The sequence below is a fragment of the Dermacentor silvarum genome, chromosome 9 (genome assembly GCF_013339745.2).
Source record: "Dermacentor silvarum isolate Dsil-2018 chromosome 9, BIME_Dsil_1.4, whole genome shotgun sequence".
Lineage (NCBI taxonomy): Eukaryota > Metazoa > Arthropoda > Arachnida > Ixodida > Ixodidae > Dermacentor > Dermacentor silvarum.
The window spans coordinates 88701307-88721612 of record NC_051162.1 but is presented as its reverse complement, the minus strand read 5'-3'; the positions used below and the strand labels follow the sequence as shown (position 1 = coordinate 88721612).

At 48.5% G+C, this 20306-nt stretch overlaps 2 protein-coding genes across 5 annotated transcripts in view; both read right to left on the bottom strand.

Moving 5' to 3' along the window:
* LOC119465371 (inositol 1,4,5-triphosphate receptor associated 2-like) overlaps positions 1 to 20306 on the bottom strand; it is a 347709-nt gene that overhangs the window by 247420 nt on the left and 79983 nt on the right. The window lies entirely within an intron of this gene.
* Positions 17033 to 18244, bottom strand: LOC119464838 (microtubule-associated protein RP/EB family member 1). Its single transcript, XM_037725736.2, has one exon. It carries the CDS (start codon positions 18148 to 18150, stop codon positions 17182 to 17184), a length of 969 nt encoding a protein of 322 aa, XP_037581664.1. The 5' UTR covers positions 18151 to 18244; the 3' UTR covers positions 17033 to 17181.

Below are 20306 nucleotides of genomic sequence, written 5' to 3'. Positions count from 1 at the left end.
ATAGTTATCACCATGACCGAGCAAAAGTGACAATGACTCAGCGAAAATATATTAACACTCAAAAGCCACTGAAATGGGTTCTGACGTCGGTACTAAGTGAACGAAACACGAAAGGACGGTGGTTGAAGTCATAGTCATGACCATGACTAAGAAAAAATGACAATGATTCAGCGAAAAAAGATTAACACTTAATGACCCCTGAAATAGGTTCGGACGTGGGTGCTAAGTGAAGGAAACACTCAAAGATGGTGGTAGAAATAATAGCCATGAGCATGAGTCAGCAAAAATGCGAATGACTCAGCGAAAAAAGATTAGCACTCAAAAACCAATGGAATGGGTTCAGATGTACTAAGTGACGGAAAACGCTAAAGGTAGATGACCGAAGTCATAGTCATGAGCATGACTAAGAATTCCGCCTTAAGGTCTCTTAGGCGTAGCTAAATGGACTCCTGAGGACTCCTGACATGAACGTCATGACATGTGTGTCATATAGCTCATTAAAGAGCCGCCTACGTCTTGGTGCTCTCATGGTCGTTTCGTTAACTTGGTAGGCTCCCCGCACATTGCTTCGCACAGCATCGATTCCCACAGTGCGTGGGATCTACCGGCTTTTTTTCCTCTTAGTGTCAACTAGAATATCGGCTATCCCCGCTTGCTCTCTGATCCACAGTTTGGAGATATTCGCCCTCAAACTCACCGTAAAAATGCACTATTGTTCCACTTATTTTACCAAAATGCTGTTTTATACACTGAAGCACATAAGCAACTCGAACGCCCATGTATTTTGTCCCACACTTTGGGAAATAATATCTCGAAACTTGTGTCATCCTGGAAATTCATTATAAGTGGATGCGTCTTGCAAGTTCACCGGCTACAATTCGTAAATTGCAATATGTGTAGTAAAGTAAATAACTAAGAAGTTAATTAGTGAATTTTGTTAATTAGTTGAATATGTGTTTCGATTTCTCGTGCAACTAATGTACGCCTCTTCGAATAAGCCAGCTCAACGATAGGAATTATGCTACTTGCCGCAGGCGATTTCTAAAAATTAAGTAAAGCTTAATTGTGAACGCCCGGTATAGTATAGTTACTGTATATGGCTTCCTTTTAAAGGAGTCATATAGACTAACTCTAGGCATGTCAGATATCTCATCGGGGTTGAAAGTTCGCCAAAGGGCGGTTGGCCGATTGGCATTGAGGGCCCACGGTAAATCCCCAAATAAGGCAGTGAAGGGTGGTGGAGGTGGGGCCTCGTTTTTTTTTCTTGAAAAGCGCAGCTGTTTAAGCCAGCCGTAATATGTGGTTCGTATCAAGAAACTATCATCAGCAATGAAGAAAGAAATAAAAGGAAATAAACTTTCTTGCTGAGGCGCGATTCGAACCCGCGTACCCACGGTCCCAGCGAGTGTCGTAACCACTATAGGCTATACAGCTACCTTTGCAGAGCGGGCGTTTATGCGAACCATATGATTGCGTTCGCGCGTCATCGTCTTCGTCCACAGCTGGCGCGTTCGCACGCACTCGTGCCAATGCCCTGCGAGGTGAAGAGGTTTTGCGCGCTATGTTCGAGCGAGAGATAAAGAAAATGAGCGAGAGAGAGACAGAGGCGCATTCACGGAGCGAGTCTGCTGGAACGCGTTGTCGACATGGCAACGCGGTGCCGGTGTTCGCAAGCTGCGCTATGCATTGCGCAGTAACGGCCGTAAGACCGAGAGAGAGAGAGAGAGACGCATTCACGGAGCGGGTCTGCTGGAACGCGTTTGTCGGCATTGCAACGCGGTGAAACGCGGTGTCGGCATTGGAAAGCGGTGTCGGTGTTGCAAGCTGCGCTAAGCGCAGTCCGGGTAGGGTCCAAGGTAGGTCCACCGCTGGAAATGGATATGTTGACTTCGCATTTACAGCCGTAATTTGGCTAAAAAGAAATAGGGGCAAGGACTTTCTGATTCGCCCTCGTATTAATAAGCGTTTAATGGAGCACTTTAACTCACTAGAAGATGGCAGCGGAAGCACCTGCCGGTTCATTGTAGGTCACGTGTGAAGAAGTGCAAGCCGATATTTGATAGAACGAAGGTGTTAAAGCGAGCTAAGAACCCAAGGGCGCGTGAAATCTTGGAAGCTTCCGTGATCTTCCGCACTTATCTGGGCCGGCCCAAATAGGTGCGTGAGCGAGCCATCAGTGTATCTTTTCAAGAAAGAACTTGATCTTTTGGTGTATCAGGGGCTTGGCGGGGAGTGTTCACGGTCACGCGGCTATGATTGTGTTCGCGCATGTGCATTGTTCGAAAAGGCAAGATTGCGTTGTTTCAGTAAATCAGTTGTTAGTCTGCGTTCGTCCTGTCTTTTCTAACCTCGGTGTCTCGTCCCTATAGCGCAGTTCAAGTTCCCAAATGAGGTCAATGAACTTGCAAAGGTGTGAAACAAAAATGAACGGACGGCTGCGCTCATCAACGATTTACACCGTATTGTCACGAGCAAAATGCACGGTGAAACGTCAGAAAAGCCCGCCGCTGCCTCCTGTCTCTCTGTGCGCCAAGCATAGCCGTTTCATTGCATATAGGATCACCAAAACGAGCGACTACAGAGAGCTACTGTATGAGCGGCTATTTTCGGCTCTTATATAGTCGGCTAGAGCAGACGACGGCATCAGGGAAGATTGAAAGAGACGACGTAAACGTTTGACTATGCCGACGGCTCCGGCAGTGGCTTGCGCGTTGCTTATGAGCCGCGGTACACCGAGGGGGGGGTTGGAGAGAGAAGAAAGCAAGCAGAACGAATTCTCAGCCGACGCGAGGCGCCTTTGACTTGCGGCGCCGTTCGCCACAATGCCGGCAATCAACCAATGGCCTCCGTTCATGGCATGGGACGGTTCGTTATTTGACTCAGTTTGTCCATAGCGCTTGCGCAGGTGGCAAGGTTACCTTCCTAGTTCACCAGTGCAGAATGCATTTCTGGTGTTCCTTATAACTGTCAGAAGTTCGCTCCGCAAAAGTAACGGCCACCTGCCATCGAGTTAACGCTCCAACTGACATCCTGTAACTTCAACCCCGCTGTTCATATATAGGAGCGCTGATGTATGAACGTGCAGACAGCGGTGCCGTTTGGAATCGCTAATCACGCCAAATGCGGCGGATCGTGATATTATACACGGTGCATTGTTCAGTGCCATTGTTAGTCGCTGCTCCGTTACTAATGCGTCTGCTATACCGCTAAGCGGGCAGTGGCATGGTGCGGCGGACCAATCAGATTGTCTGCTTATTGATGACAGGGCGTGCCCTTTTACAGGCACGTAAATACTACCGGCCTCGAAACACCGCCATGGCCCTTTGTCGCTCGGGGATCCTAGAAGATTGATTGCCACCGCTAATCAATGTGCCTTTCTATTAACGTTCCTGCATTCGTATTTTAGATTTAAAAAACATGCCGATAGCCAATTCAATTAACTCTCTGCGGAATCCAGCCCGACATCTGTATACGCCTTGCGGCCAATCAATTAATTGAACCAGATCGTGCTCCCTGCGTAACCTTCATCGAACCGTGCTGTAGGGTCCCCCAATGCCGCAACGCGTTGTCTGCGATAGACGTCGTCCACGAGGCGTTGTCTGTACGAGACTATGCAGACCAAGTAATATAAACACGCCACATATGATGAGTCGGACGAATTTTTTTTTTAAAGGTAGAAAGTGAATTGTGTACTGCGTGGCAAATCAGTTCTGCGGATAGCCCGTAAGTTGGCGGAAAGTTCCTGAATTGTTCCATTTCATCCACCTCGCGGGCTTTCGCAGAACTCATTTGTCATTATCAGTGTCCCAGTGATTAGAGTTTTCGATAATTTTGCCCCCGCTCTGCGATCCTGCTGGCCTCCTGATTAGTTCGGAGCGATCACCCGGTAAAGGCACTGGTCCCAGGTTCAAATCACGAACCAGGACGAACTTTTTCTTCGACTGCGAAGCTTCCTTCCCGAGAAACCAATACGGGTTTTCTTTGTAGCTTCGTGCCACTAGTCGGGTGGGATGGCAATTATTCCATTTCATGTGTACGGCGTGGTATCCAAATCCTTTTAAGTGATTCTGTAGAGAATGTCCCAGAAGGGCAGCTCCGACAGCTTCGCAGTTTGTGCGGCCGGTGTTTTGTACGCCACATACGTAGACTCTGGGAGTGGTGGCGCCTGAATACATATTGGAGGCCCGAAAAATTCGGTGGTGATTTAGCGGTACATGCGAGAGAAATGCGTTATAGCGTTACGTCGCTCCTCTTAGAGGTACTGGATCCACGATTTACACCCGCGTTCATCACACTGCAAACTGTTGTTCAGGAGCTCAGTCGACATACGCCCTGCCTCTCTGAGGAGCAAAGTTAAACTGATGGCGATATAGAGCAGATAACCGTCAGTTGAACAATATATATATATATATATATATATATATATATATATATATACATATATATGTCACGTAACCGGTTTCCCACACTTCACACACATGCACTTTTCCCCCACTTTGACACTGCTAATGCTGACACATTAAATACAGACAATACAAATAACTTACGAAGACGACGTTGTGTGCATCACAAAGGGTAAGCTGTTCTAGAAAAGATGGCGACCTCCTCTCTGAGAGGCCAAGCTCCTGCTCTCGCAGTAAATGGGTTCAGCGCCGAAGGAATCGCTCAAGTTTGCTGATTTCTTTAAAAAGTCGTATACCCCGGCCTCCGCTATTGGTGTATTTGTTGCCACGGTCGTCTTCGACGCGTACACACATACGTATATATATACTCTACATAACGGGAATTCAGGGCAATCCCCCCCAAAGCGCCTGCTCGATTCTCCAAACGCGTTCCGGTTCCCACTTCGAGACGCCTTCGAGACACGGCATGTAGTCACACACACCGTTCTCGGGTCAAGGCTGTATCTACGACGCTGTGAATTAGATTCCGCGTTATACGCGTGGTCGCACTCGGCAAACGGCAACTGGGTGACCCAAGAAGAACGATAACAAAAGCGACCGCAGCTCGGCCGTCCGCTTCATCCATTCGGCAAACACAACGGTAGCCTCCTCGCTCCACGGCTCACTGGAGTCGCGCAAGAACGCAGCGTGCAGCAGCCTGGCTGCCCTTGTACCGCGCTGTCTGCCACGCGCGCTCCTATTTAAACGCATCGCGTAAAAAAAAAACGGTATCTACAGCACGGGAGCGCGGGTCGCATCACATTCGCCCCATTGCGCCCCGTGGAGTTTCTTATACTCACGCCTATATGGAGGGAAATGTGGCACCGGCGTCCATGCCACGCTGCTTTCAGACGCCGTGTGATGCAGGACCGCGTGGGCTGCTACAGTCTGGTTAAAGAGTTATAATGGGGGGCCACTATAGCGAGCCAAGCAAGGAAGATGAAGACGATACGATGAGGGGAGCTTTGTATACGACAGACAGACAGACACGCACGCACACACACACACGCACACACACACGCACACACACACACACGCACGCACGCACACACACACACACACACACACACACACACACACACACACACACACACACACACACACACACACACACACACACACCGTACATACTTACACATACATACATACATACATACATACATACATACATACATACATACATACATACATACATACATACATACATACATACACACATACATACATACATACATACATACACAAACACACATGTATACATACATACACACACAAACACACATGCATACATACATATACATGCACACATACATGCATACATACATACACACATACATGCAATACATACATACACCATACATACATACATACATACATACATACATACACACATACATGCATACATACGCACATACACACGCATACATACATACATACATACATACATACATACATACATACATACATACACACATACATACATACATACATAATCCGCCATGGTGTCGCTTGGCGTTGCGCTGCTAAGCACGAGGTCGCGGGGTCAAATCCCGGCCGCGGCGGCAGCATCTCGATAGGGGCGAAGTGCAAGAACGCGCCCGTGTACCGTCCATTGGGTGCCCGTTAAAGAACCACAGGTGGTCAAAATTATTCCGGAGTCTCCCACTATACGGTGTGCCTCATAATCAGATATATGGTTTTGGCACACAAAACTCTAGAATTTAATTGAAATTTAGCATAAATACATACGCCAACTAGAACCCAAATATATATAGGCGAAGTGATTTGACTGGCAAATGTAGAGCGATTTTTACCCATTCACATCCGACTTTACGGCTGCAGCTTTACGCGTTTCCTTTAGCTTCTTTCTTCCTTTTTTTGCGAACTAGTTCTTTTCGACATTGCGAACGAAGCATGACCATACGTACGCACACCTGTCAGAGGTATAGCCTATATTTTGAAATCTTCTTGCTGATAGGACAAGCGGCGTAATGGCAGTATATGTGCACGCTCGCCCGTCGCTTTCTTCGCATCTTCTCGGGTTTATGCCAGTATATAACGAAGGGAATCTTGTAGCCACAGGACAACATCACGTCTATTTTCGGCACCAAATAGGTATACAGCTCGCAGATGCCGTCTAAACCAGCACAATATACCAGAAGCAGGAAGAGACCGCGGCGGGACGTATCGCCGCGATAGCGATTTCGCCGTTGGTGAGGACGCCATTTTCTGCCCGCCCACGTTCGCTCTTCCAGGCTGCAACTTTATCCCCATCTATAGAGTCTTCTGATTTTTTTTCTTTTTGTTCTCTAGAAGTAGGCCTCCTCGATGTTGTAAATGAGGCGTGGCTTCATGCACACTGCTAGCGTTAGGCTTAGTTTTAAATTTTACGTGGCAAGCACCACAGTAGAAGCACCCATGCTCGTCTGCCTGTTTCTTCTCATCTATTCTGGTTGACCAGTAGTCAACGAAACCCGTGCCTCGGCACCACATAAAGTACCTCGCAGAAGCTGTCTAAAACCAGCCCACTGTATACCAGAAGCAGGAAGAGGACCCGTGCGTCATCATTTCGTCGGCGCGAAAGCGATTTCGCCGCTAGTGTGAACGCGATTTTTTGTACGCTTGTCCTCTTCCAGACCGCAGCTTTCTCCGCTTCTATTGTTGCTTTCTCTTCTCTGCTCGCGAGCTAGATCCGCGCGACACTGCAATTATACGGCGTCGCGGTATGCATTGACGGAGGTGCGCTATACGGGTTTCTGCGCCGACGTCAAGAGACCTACGGCCCGTCCGTCACGATCCCAGAGGACAGACGACGCGACTGTCGTGACGTTGTCTTTTTGTGTCCTCCGAGACGTGGGGTCATGCGGGGTCTCCAGTAAAAAACAAAGAAAAAAAAAGTAAGTTCGCCTTATCCTCAGGACTTTGTGAGATCTCGTATGCACCCGTAGGCAGAATAGAAAAGTAAACATTGATGTCAGAAAAAGCAAGGACAAGAAAAAGAACAAGTGCCGAAAAAAGAGAGAGAGAGAGAAATTTAAAAAAAAAGTAAAAATGCATGCGGCTCAGGTAGCGACACTCGGTGGCGACTTCCAGTCCGGGCACCGGATTCGTGCCGTAAAAATGACGAAAACGTGACAGCGCACGCCTGCCCGCTTTCTTGCGTCTATTTCTCCGCTCGTGCTGGACTATGTTTTTTTATTTTTTTTTTATTTGCGCACTTGTGTACGAACATGTGCATGTTTCTCTTTTTCTTTTTGTATCTGTCTCGGCCGGGGTCGGAGATACGAGTGCGGGGAAAGAGGGAGATTTCGTCGGGCAACAATGAAGTCCAAGCAATCAAGCGCTTCGCGTCCCTTCGCCCACAAACGAAAGAGCGCGGCTTTAAAGCTTGAGAAAGGTCATTGGCCAAATCCGATCCGGGCAGAGGTGAACGTTTTTCAGTGCTATATTCGTATCTGTGTTGGCGCATTCAATAAGAAATCAAAAAAGAAAATTATAAGTACAGCGCATTTTACAGAGAAAAGTCGAAAGGAAGCGTGAAATTTGTTCTTTAAATATTACGCGATTCTTCTCAGTTTTGATACAAATAAAGGCTAATATAGCGGCATGATTGCATGGATGGATGGATAGCATGAGCATCCCCTTCGAATCGGGGTGTTGGCGAATGCCACCAAACTGTCCATCTTTGCCCTTATTTTGTGCTTATTGTTGGCACTTTAGACCCATGCGTCGTGCTAACGAACAATGAAACGTGGTATAAATTTACCAATCTGTTCTCTATGGTCCCTGCTTCTCAAGCACCATCCGCCTTCTTACCTACGGCACGGCAAAACGAAACTACCGCGGCTGGACAGCATAGCTACACGCATAGCTCTGCTTTTACATTTGTTAAGCTGTGTCGAGCTCCCTCTGCTTTGCGCTGCTATGAGCGAAGCAAGTCATCTATGGTAAAGCTGGCAGCAAGCAGTAGGGCTGTTTTGTTCAGCAACGGGAGCAAGCAAATGAGGGAATAAATATCAAACGAGCCGACGCTGTCGGCGTTGCGAACCGGGGGCAAAAGCACATTAGCACGCAAACGTCTGAGTGTGTGACGCCGTGTTGCACTGCGCGGTAATGCTATAACCACGGAATTTTATGCGTTATAGCTATCGCTTAACCACTGTGACACTGAGATCGGAGTCATTTGACAACTGTTGTGAGTCGTGACCCATGACGGTTGTGTGTGTCACATTTCTCTTTCGCCAATGGAGGGTATATAGGCAACCAGGTATGTCATACGGCTAATGTCTCAGTGTTTCCTTTCTTTATCTTTCTCCTGTCTACTTCAACGGGCGCGTTTACGTACCACTGGCCTGGACACACCATTACTGGGCATCTCTTGTACGTTAGTCCGCACAACTGCTCGTTCAGAAAACTACTTATTGCTCTGTGTGTCAGCGAACAACGACGACATGAAGGCGACGACAATACCGACACCCCATTGTCACAGTTTTCGAAATCTTACCTCCTTATTTATTTTAACTTGGCGACGAGAGCGATATAAAGTGAATGCGTTATAGACTACAGCGTCCTCCTCAAACTCCGTTCCCAAGGGCGTTACTAACTGGCGCAGTAAAATGGGCACGGGACATATGCGTTCAGGCCTCGACAAAACCACAAAGCCCGTTGTTTCTTAGGCCTGTATGTAGCAGTTACCTTGGTGTCTCCGTTTACAGCGACAGCAGCGTACCTCGCAGTATCGAGCTTCGGTTTCCAAGCGCATATCTCAAATCGCGTGTTGCGGACTCGCGTGCGAGAAGGCTCCCTTATCAGCTCTTGTCACTCGGTCGCGCTGTAAGGAGCGGGGTTCCGGTTGACAAGACTCACCTAAGAGACTAATAAAGATAACGCATTACACTTCCATGGTCAATGGGCCACTCGAAACTGAGCCCACAGCTGACAGATAAGCGCCCACTCTGCGACTCTATAGATACACTGCATCCGTTTTACAGAGCCTCCGTTACACCAGGTAAACGAGAATGATACCGTTGTGAATAGACCGATAACGGAATACGATAACGACTGATTTTTTTAAGCAGTCATCGTCGGTGTATGGTGACGTGGAAACGGACCCGTTCAGCCTGGCACTCAAGACCGTGATGTGCTTCGTCTGTAGCGCTCCTTCAAGGGTATAAACCATGCTATAAAGTTTATCCCCACCCGCGTGAAAGCTGCCTGCCGCGAAGAACTACGGGCAGAAGATTCCTTATATCCCTTCAGACGATGTTGTTGAGCGATTCTCTTGTTCAAACGACTTATATTCGAACGGCCCTTTCAAGACGCACCTTACACATCCAGCAGCGCTTGTTTTTCACTGGAGAAGACGCTGAGGAGTGACGAATCCGCTTAAATATTGAGATACCAATGGTAAAGCTCTATAGTTAATCTGAGATATCCGCGGATATGTACATTGAAGTATTTGTAAACATCCAAGTCTAAAGAAGATATTGGCCAGGACAGCTACTAGACCATTAACGTAACCCATTCAATACATATTTTATACATCCAGTGGCTATTTTTGTGATTCACCCACTGAAATACTAGGATACCATCAGCAGAGCTGTATAGTTAACCTGAGATATATGCGCGGCTACACTGATGTACTTGTAGACGTCTAAGTCTAAAGAATGTCTTGGCCAGGACCGCTACCAGACAATAACGTTACCCCTTCAACGCATCTTTTACACATCCAGTTCTTGTGATTCATGGAAGAAGACGCTCAGGAGTGGCGGCCCCGTTGCAATATGCAGATGCCATCGGCAGAGCCGCGATGTTAGTCAGAGATATCCGAGGCACGCTTTCTGGCATGAGGAGAACAGAGGAGCGGCGAGAAGAGAGCGATTCCCGCGTCCGAAACGTCCCAACGTCTCAGCTATGCCCAGCAGGCGGCCGCGGCCTAAAAATACCGCACGCGCCGGGGCGCGCTGCATTGTCGAGAAAACCTGCAGTGTAGCCGGGCCAGCCATAAGGTGCGGCACGCCCACTGGCAGAAAATGAATGCCGCATATCGCTCTCGACCGGCCTTTATCCCTTTCATTAGCTCCCCCCATATCCATCACCTCGGCCCGAGCGCGAAGTGGATACGCGGAGGCTGACGGCCTATATTTTCGCGCGTTGGGCACGCTTCTCGGGTATCACTAAACGAGAGAAGCGAAGGGCTCGCTTTAAATGGCTTAGCGATGTTACAGAGTTTAGCGACGGATAATCAATCCAGGAGTGATCCCGTGGCCACAAGCGCGAGCGCGCGCACGCACACACACACCAAGCGATGAGTCGAGAGAAGCGACGATCAGGATACGGTGGCTACACGGACGCGCTAGAAGGCCGATTGGGTTCCTTATTTTGTTAATTTCAGGCTCCACTGTGTAGTTACGACTTGTCTTAAACCTTACGAGATCCGAGCACAGCCAAGGTGAGAGAGAAAGCTATTTATTGAAATGCAGAGAATTCTTCCGGCGTGTACACTACTCTTCCCAGGGAAGGGAATCGCGGTGGCAGAAAGACCCTATAGGAGTAGGAGTGGGAAAAGGAAAATGAAAACAAAAAGATAGAAAATATATTATCAGTGGTATATACTGGTGAGACAGAGGTGATGGTGTAGATCTAAGTAGCTTGTCAATTAAGCGATTGGTCTTGAAAGAATGAGAGAAGGAAACTTGATGATTGACGTTGCTTTGAAGAAGACATAATATGATTTGACAACTGCAGTGAGTAAGAAACCGTGGAGCACATTTGGTTGTAATGCCCAGGTTACAGAGACAAAAATACTTATTTCATTAGAATGGGCTCTACACAGAGGCAACATCCCCGTGCACGTGGACAAAAGTGACCTTCTCCTCCAGTTTGCTTATGTTAAAAATCTTTTTTTTTCCTCCGCCTAAGCGCAGAAACAAATATGTAACATCGTCTGGGGAGTTGAGATGCTGACGATACATCTTAGGTTTCCGTGCCAAATATCATCCGGTATTCGAAACGTATTTCCCGGATCCTTTTCGTCGTCTCTGACGACACAGCGATATAGATCAAATTACTGCCAACTGTCTCAAAATGTTATGGCAAGAACACGAGTAAAGCGCTTCCGTGCCTTGCCAATACGTACAGCCACGAGCAGACGGAAACAGATCAAGGAACGAACAGTGAACAGGACAATGTCTGGTTCCTTGCTCTGCCTCGCGCTGTACGCACTGGCAATGTCAAACGAACTACTCCAAAGAAACGTGTTAATCTCCATGCAGTACCGCGTGTACCTGATGGTGATGGTTATGATGATGCTGCAGAAGGGGGGTTTAATAACCTGGCATATAGCCGGCAAGTGTTCTGCCTGAGCCTCCTATGAGTTGAGATCAGGGGTGTGTCACCAGGTGTCGATGATGCCCCGTGTCTCGCAGGAAGGCTATCGGCAGTCGTTGCATTCTCTTCCTGATTGCCGAGGGCCGCTCGGGGAAAACGACGTATTCGTAAAATATTATCCTGGATATGGAGTCCAGGTACACGCGGAGACGCTGCTCTACCGCATCAAAACCGACTCCGCGTGTACATACCTGACTCCATATCCAGGATTATTATTTTACATAATCGCTCACGAATTAACCTTGAAAGTAATTCAGGACAACGTGCGTGATAATGTGCACGGGGTTTCTAGAGTATGTGCGATTTTGAGCCATTTGGAGAAAGAGAGAGGGTGGTTTAATATCTGCCAAAGCTGTGACATGTCTTTAAAAAAAATCTTCTTTTTTTTCGCTCTCGTACACCTGCGAGACGGTGGTGGTGCAGGGATCCCCTCTCATGAGACTCACTCAGATTCAAACCACATATGAACAAACCACAGCCAGGAGAACAGGCTCACGAAATCATCGGGTGAAGAGAGAGAGATAAAACTTTATTGTGTCCATGAAAGGGGGGGTATCAGACGGCGGCCAGCCCTTGCTTTCTGGCCGTTCTGACCGTTCTGAATTTGACTTCAATATCGACTCGGCGAAGAGACACGATGTACAGTCAACCACAAAATATTATGAATCACGAATCTGACAAAAAGCTGAATATATCCGCAGCCTCATAACGCAGCCTAGTATTTGCATTTCGGGCCTCGACTGCAGAATATGCTGACAACTTTGTCGTATACAGTTTTGCTGGCTACTGCTACAGGCTGCTCGGGAATTGAACCTTTTTCTGAGATCCCGTGGTCCGCAAACTTTTGTGGCTGACTGTACGTCATGTTGGGCTCTCAGAAAAGCTCTTGTATCTCGGTGCACGGCACCTATACCGAGTGCTTCGTGCCGCGCGCGTGACATCGGTTACCGATATGAGGTCGCCCCCGTTATTCCCACCACATCATCTGCCCCACAGTGAAGTGACGTCGTGCGCATCTCTCGCCTTAAGTCCTACCATTGTCCCGTTGCTCTGATCTTAAGTAAGAGGCACCGGGACGGCGCTTCTGTTGCCGGGTATAACGTTACGAGCGTCCACTGAAGTACGGAGACAGTCAGGCCCGACGAAGACGATGACGAACTGGCCCGTGAGTAAGGTATAAGCCAGACTTTCCAACTTCGTAATCAAGTTTGGCAATATACACTGGAAATAGACTTGTGCGTCATTAGCGCTTCATTTCGCGCCACAATATTTGTGGCCTTGCAGAAATGCGTGTGCCGTTGGGCGCGACTGTTCAACTATACACCGCATACCTCGGTGTGCCCCTCCCTCAGGCAGTTGCACTGTGTCAACCCCGAGAGAGATTGCCTCACGGTATTTGGTTGCAAGATATACGTCAACATAATACGGCGATGCTGAGAGCTCTCAATAACTCGATAACGCCAGTGGAAGGTGCCGCCAAATATGCTCGAAGGCTTTGCGCTACATCTTGTCGCTGCAGCTGTGAACACCGAAATTCCGTCAGCTGTGCGCCAGTAATGAAGGGTGACTTAGGGCGATTGCTTATTGCTGGCTATTGGATGATGAGTCTCCAAGATAATTTTTATTCAAATAGCTCTCGGATTAACATCGGCAGTGACCCATAGAAGGTTTGCAAACTGTCTTTTATTATCTGAATTATTTTGGAATTGAACAATCTTACGGGTGACCGGTGCTAACATATGGGGCAGAAACTTGGAAGGTTAACAAAGAAGCTCGAGAACAAGATAAGGACCGCACAAAGAGCGATGGAACGAAAAATGTTAGGCCTAACGTTAAGAGACAGGAAGAGAGCGGTGTGGGTCTGAGAGCAAACGTGGATGTTCCAATTGACATTAAAAACGATGTTGCCAATTGACATAAAAAAATGAAGCTTGACAGGCCGTGTAATGCGTACGATGGTTGTCCGGATGGACCATTAGAGTTACAGAATGAGTACCAAGAGAAGGGAAGCGCAGTCGCGGACCGCAGTAAACTAGGTGGGGGTGATGAAGTTAGGAAATTTGCAGGCGCAAAGTGGAATCAGCTAGCGCAAGACAGGGGTAATGGAGGTCCGCAGGGAGAGGCCTTCGTCCTGCAGTGGACATAAATACAGGCTGATAATGACGATGATGATGTGTATTAAGTTGTGAGCTGCTGAAATAAAGGCGTATGTATGTATGTATGTATGTATGTATGTATGTATGTATGTATGTATGTATGTATGTATGTATGTATGTATGTATGTATGTATGTATGTATGTATGTATGTATGTATGTATGTATGTATGTATGATGACTATGACGCGTGACCGAAGGCGCACAAAAATTGCACAACCTCCTTCAGGTTGTAAAATATCACCCGAAGTAACCGGCTTTAAGTAGGCGCATATTAGCTGAGCGATTGTATACAACTGTTCCGACTGCAGCTCGGAGTTGACGCTGCGGGTCAGACAGCGCTATTAGAAAACGTTTAGCGTTCGAAAGACAGGCGCTACATAAAGAGGACAGCGGCGGGAAACAAGCCCAGCTGCTCTACGCGAGCGAAGGTAATCACGCGACTCCCGGAAGCAGGCAAGGGAGCAGCTGTCGATGCGCGAGCTGGCCGCACACATGCGATTCCAGATGCACGAACTGGGCGCACGCACGGGCCCTATGCTGTACAACGTTGGCTTCGACAAATTGAAGCAGGTGAACGAAGTAAAATTCGGGCGTATTGAATTTATTGATGCCATCTAAGAGATCGTTCGGTGTCCACATACAGCACTGTACGTGCCACTTTTGTACTTAAACGATGTATGGTTGTATATATATATATATACGATGTATATATATATATATATATATATATATATATATACATATAAAGGTTGGGACGTCTCTGGTATCCTTAAGTCATATACACTGCGCAATCTAGTCAGCAACACTACAACGAAACGACGACGAGATGACCACAATGACGGCATGGAACCGACGGCCACTACAGTATCACGAGGACGGCAAGAAGACGCCACGATGGGGAGCGACGTTGACGACGATGACGATATCGCGAGATGACGAAGACAGCGTGACAACAACACTTTTTTTGACTGACGTCTACATTTCCAAGAAGAATTTGCCCCCCTTGGGGCTTATCTTGTTCCCGAACGATAATCATCATTCATCTCGACACGTCTTTCCGTTCTTTAACGCTGCCTGCCCGGTACTGACTGGTCACGAACGGTATGCTCGTTATCAGCGTGTCATAGCATCATTGACAGGAAAGTAGTGAGCGAAGAAGAGTTTTCGAGGAAGAAACGGCAAAGCAGGACAGATGACGAACACTGTTCTCTCTTTCGTCGTTATGTCCTCGTCATTGCTTCGTCGTCATGCGTGGGATCCACACGTTCAAGAGCCAAAAGCTTTATGCTGAGCTGGTCGTTTCCCTGGGGAAAATGTGTCCAACACGGCCGTGTGCATCCATGTACTTGCAAATGGTCGCTAAGCAATAACAGCGTTCTTCGTAAACACCAATGAAAGTTTCGCTTTATACCGCTTCCCACAACACGTGAGATCTTCAATCTTTATCGCACCTAGAATTCCGGCAGCGTTTGACAGCGTTATTTTGCTAATTTGTTGGAACAGATACCGAATCTGCGTACAGCTTCCAGAACACCCACGGTAAAGCTTCTTCTCAAGCACAAATGAAAGCTTCGCTTAAACGAATTCCCACAGCGCGTGGGATCTGCAATGTTTTATTGCACCAAGTATTCCGGCAGCGTCTAACAGCGTCTATGCTGCCACGTGCGATGATTTCGTAAGTTGCCCAAAGGCGGTAGAGGACAGCAGAGAAATTACTTAGGTTTAACACTAAGCTATGTATATCGTCTCATTTCGCTATTCCTACGTAACGCGGGTGACAATGTGGCGCTTTCTTCAGGAGCGCTATTACTTGTGCGTGCCTTGCCTTTGTGGCTTTCTCTTCGTTGCCACAGAAAGTCGTCCGTTATAGGAGCACTGTCCATCGCGTGCGTCATGTCGCGTAGCAACAACTTGCTCAGTAAAAGCGAGTGGCAGCTAGTGCCTTGAGACGGTGGGTTTCTTCACTTTGGAATCAGCCAACATTCCCCGAGTACTTTCCAGTGGCATAGCCAGAACCATTTTTTCGGAGGGGAGGGGGAGGAGGAAAGAGGAGCCTGAGCACCGCAGAATACTAACCCAAAACTTTATATTGGGGGAGAGGGCGCGTGGCTGGTGCCTCCCCCTTACGCCACTGGTAGCAGCTAACGCCACGCGGAACGCACCTTTCTAAGTTGGCCCAGGTCATCGTTGTCTTGCTATCGCACACTTTCCTGTGACTCATACTTGCTCGTCTTACACAAGCGCGTTGGCATACACCTGCCAGCTCTCTGCAGAACCCCCAAAATATGCTGGATAGCCAGCTACAAAAAATGCTTCGCATAGCATCGATCCTTACACAGTGTGGAAGAATCATTTCTTGCGATATACACGTCTTTCTATTTGTTTTTGGTTGTGTTTTTTTATACATTTCGCCGTTAATTAGCAATTTGTTGTTGCAGCCAGTCCCACTCGTGAGATATATGCGCCGTGCTTTCCAACCGTCAACATCAACTTAAGGCTACCAACTCTTTTCATACGTTGTTACGGGCTTTGGGCCGGTGTGTTTTACATTCTTATATAAAAAAAACTGGCCCAATTCCCTTTGATGGGTACTTGCTGATAATTTAATTGCGCAATAAGAGCGACAAGAAGAAGGCGCGAACTTATAAAAAAAAATCAGTCTTACGTGAAATGCCCAAGGAAAGCCACGCGTCGAGCGCCGCATTTGTGTAGCGCCTTATAATAATAAAGCAGAGTTACCAAGCACATTTACTATGCGCACCACTGACAGACACGCACATGTCTCCGCTACGTAGCCCTTCTGAAGAAATAACCAAAGTTCCATTACATTGAATAAAACATTAAGGAGCCTCGCAGGCTACGTACCCGGCTGGCAAGATCAAGCAGTGTTGGCTCGTGTCCTTCGGTTCGATGTTTCTGTACTTGCTTTACCGCACCCGGTCGCTAACTTTACTCATCCCGAACTCAAAGTCAACCACTCGCTCACACATGCACAATGACCGACAACTCAGTAAGCAAGGAAACAGAAAAAACTTTTACTGGAAGGCAAAAAAAAGTGCTTCTTTGAGAAAAACAAGAACAAGAAGGAAGAAAAGAAAGAGCGAAGAGACCTAGCCGGAAAGGAGCCGTCCTGCTGCGAGTATCGGTTGAACGGGGCATGAAAGGCGCGTCGATGGTCAGCTGGGCCCCCCGGCTAGTGCGGTTCCTCCTTGGGCACCTCGGCATCGAGTTCGCCGCTCTGAGCGGTGTCGTCGTCCTCCTCGTCGTACCAGTCGTCGTCATCGCTGCCGCGCATGATGTCCAAGATCTGCTCGGTGACGTCGTCTTTGCCGTGCTCCCGCTCGTGCTCCCAGCACAGCACCTCGATCTCGCACAGCTTGCTGTAGTAGAAGTTTCGCTCAATCTCCAGCCAGTACAGGGCGTCCTTGAGCTCCGCGACCTGGCCCACGAGCTCTTCGACGGTGTCCGAGAAGTCTCCGGCACCAGCGCCGCCGCCGCCACAGGTCGCCATCCTCGCCGCTACACCAATGGGCCTGGACGGCGGAAGACCTACCCCGGAGCCGGCTCCGGTCTCCTCCACGGTGGCCCGGGTCTCCTCGGGTTTGCCAGTGCCCTCGGTGAAGCGGCGATCGTGCACGGTGGTGTGGCATGCGAACGGTCCCGACGTGGCGATCACCAGTGGCGTCGCGTAGCCGCCGGCGGCTGCCAGGGGTACAGCGGCGGCTGCCACAGTAGCGGGCTCCGCGTACTGGGCTTCGAATAACTCCTTGAACCACTGCGCCAGCGCGAGGTTGTCACGGTAGCTCCCTCCGGCCAGCCGCTCCACCGGCACTTCCCGGTCGACGCCGACTTGCTCGAATGCCTCTCGCAGCGCCTCGAAGTTCTGGACGGACTCGCGTCCTCGCTTGGCCCTCAGGTTCACCTTGGCCAGGTCGATGGTTCCAGGAAAGAGCATGTCCATGAACTGGCAGTACGCAGCCCCGGAGCACAGATCTTCGATCTTACCGTGTCGAGTTCCCAGATATCCGTTGACCCAGCGCAGGAGCTCGGTAGGGTTGGTCTTGTCTTCGGCCAGGGCACTGGCGGGCGTACAACAGGCGGCACCGGCAGAGACGGCGCCGCCGCTACACTCCCCTGTGCCCGTCGGGTCCGAGTCTTCCATGGTTCGTAGTAGCGGTTCTCGGGCTCTTCGGGACGATCGCCGGCGTTCGAAACGAGGCCCGCGAGCGCGAGTGCGCGAGGAATGGCGCGCGCTTGGCAATTTCGCCTTTGTCTTTGTCGAAACCACCGCTGGTGTCCCCATGTCGGAGTATATTCACTCTGGGCAAAACGAAGTGGCCTGGCATTGACTGCAATCCTTGCATGCAGCTCGTGAAGCCCAAACGTCTCTTGCACATTGTCTTTCTTCATTTTCAAGCGAAGCTTGTTATAAGGTACAGAGTTCGGTGGCGTCCGTGTACACAAAAAAAAAAAAACTATCATCAGCACTGGTTCGAGCGTCGTCGTCGTCTTCTTCCGCAGCTGGCTCGTTGGCGCCCCTTGGGTTGCGCTCGTGCGCGGCACGCGCTCGTGCCACTGCTCCCGCGTTCGTCGTCGTCTTCTTCCACAGCTGGCTGCGTTGCCGCTCATCATTCCATGTAGTGTAGAATTTCACTTATCTTCTGTCGTTATAATGGGGAGGCCGCGTTTACGGTGGTATGAACCATTGCTTAAGGGGGTATGAGTCTTACGTAGCGGGCAGATTTAATTTTGAAGCAATTTAATTTCGAAGAATCGCAAGTGTCAATGGCGGGCGAATGCTGCCAACCACGCCGCCGAGCAAACTCGAGACATTGAATGCAAGCGACAGCGGCGACCTAAGGGCATATATACCGTCAGTGACGTCGTTATCTCCGTCGCAGCTATCGCATCATGGTTTGTTTAGGGGCACCCAGGATAAGCTTCGCTTACCCCCATTTTCCGGTAGGGGAAGGGTTGGTTAGTTTTTTTATGCCCAGACCATGGATTTCCTGCGGCGGAATTTAAACGGGAGTCTTCCCGTTTAAATTATGCGACCGCACTCGCGAATTACTTGGAGCGCGTTCCTATGTTATATGAATTCTTGCGGGCGCTAGTGGGACGCGTTGCCATGGAAACGCTCATGGTGTAGAAATGATCGTTTGCAGATAGCAGTGGGTGATATGCACAGATAACGAGCGTATATGGACATTGTTGTTGTTGCCTCAAACCATGGGTCGTACCCACAGGGGGGGATTGGCCATACTGGTTTGATTGAAAAGTGCATCTAACAAAATACGTTTTCGCCGTATAGCGAACAGAGAGGAGGAAAAGGAAAGTTTATTGATACGGCGTCATTTTGCACAGAAACTGGTCAACTCTGCAGACGCTTAGTAAGGTCTTTGATCCACTTCACATGGTCCCACTTTGTTCGCGCACTCACTCGCATACAAAGTTCTGGTCGCCCCACAATTATCGTTTGTGCACGCGAACTTTATTAAATTATGCTGAACGCGGGCCAAAGTGCTAACGGCAAGCCGCAGTAATAGACCAGTACGGAGAAGCCTGCAGATTTTCAACTAATTTTGCGCGCAGTTGTTGCATGTAAATCAGGGACCGAATTCACAATTTTTTTCTTTCGTGAGGACTTCGTCCTTCAGTGGACATAAAAATAGGCTGATGATAATGAAGTGATCTTTGCCATTGTCCGGCCGGCTTCGTTAATCCGGCATTAGGATAGTCCAGCATTAGGATTGGTTGAAGGCTTTTCACACAAACAATTTTAGCTTCAGAGCATGTTGTCAATACGGACCCACCTTTGCCGGAAAGTGCGCGAAATATTACAAATTCATGTTCTTCACGCAAGATGCCGGCTTAATTCTTTAGTATGAAAACGCAAAACAACGTACCATACATTTACACCCATACGTGCCATATACTGCTACGTGTAAGTGTTTTGTGCATAACGACACAACTTGTTGACGCTTTGTTAGATACCAGATTGCACTGTGGAGGTCATATAGCTTTCTAAAAAATAAATAGAGAGAACTCTGTCCATTGAGTCAACGGGGAGGCTGCATGTATGGGCAGTACATGAATTTGTCTAAATTTGGCTTCAGACGGCTTTGTGACAATGCGAATTGATGATTTTCCAGAAATGATACGTTATATATGCAACAGTTTTCAATGATTACGCATATGCACATATACTTCTTGACTTCGTGCGTTTAGAAAACGAAAAGACGAATTGCTTGGAAATTTAGAAACACAATACGCAATAAGTGACGCCACAAGAACGCGCAAAGCCGCAAGCACGAAGAT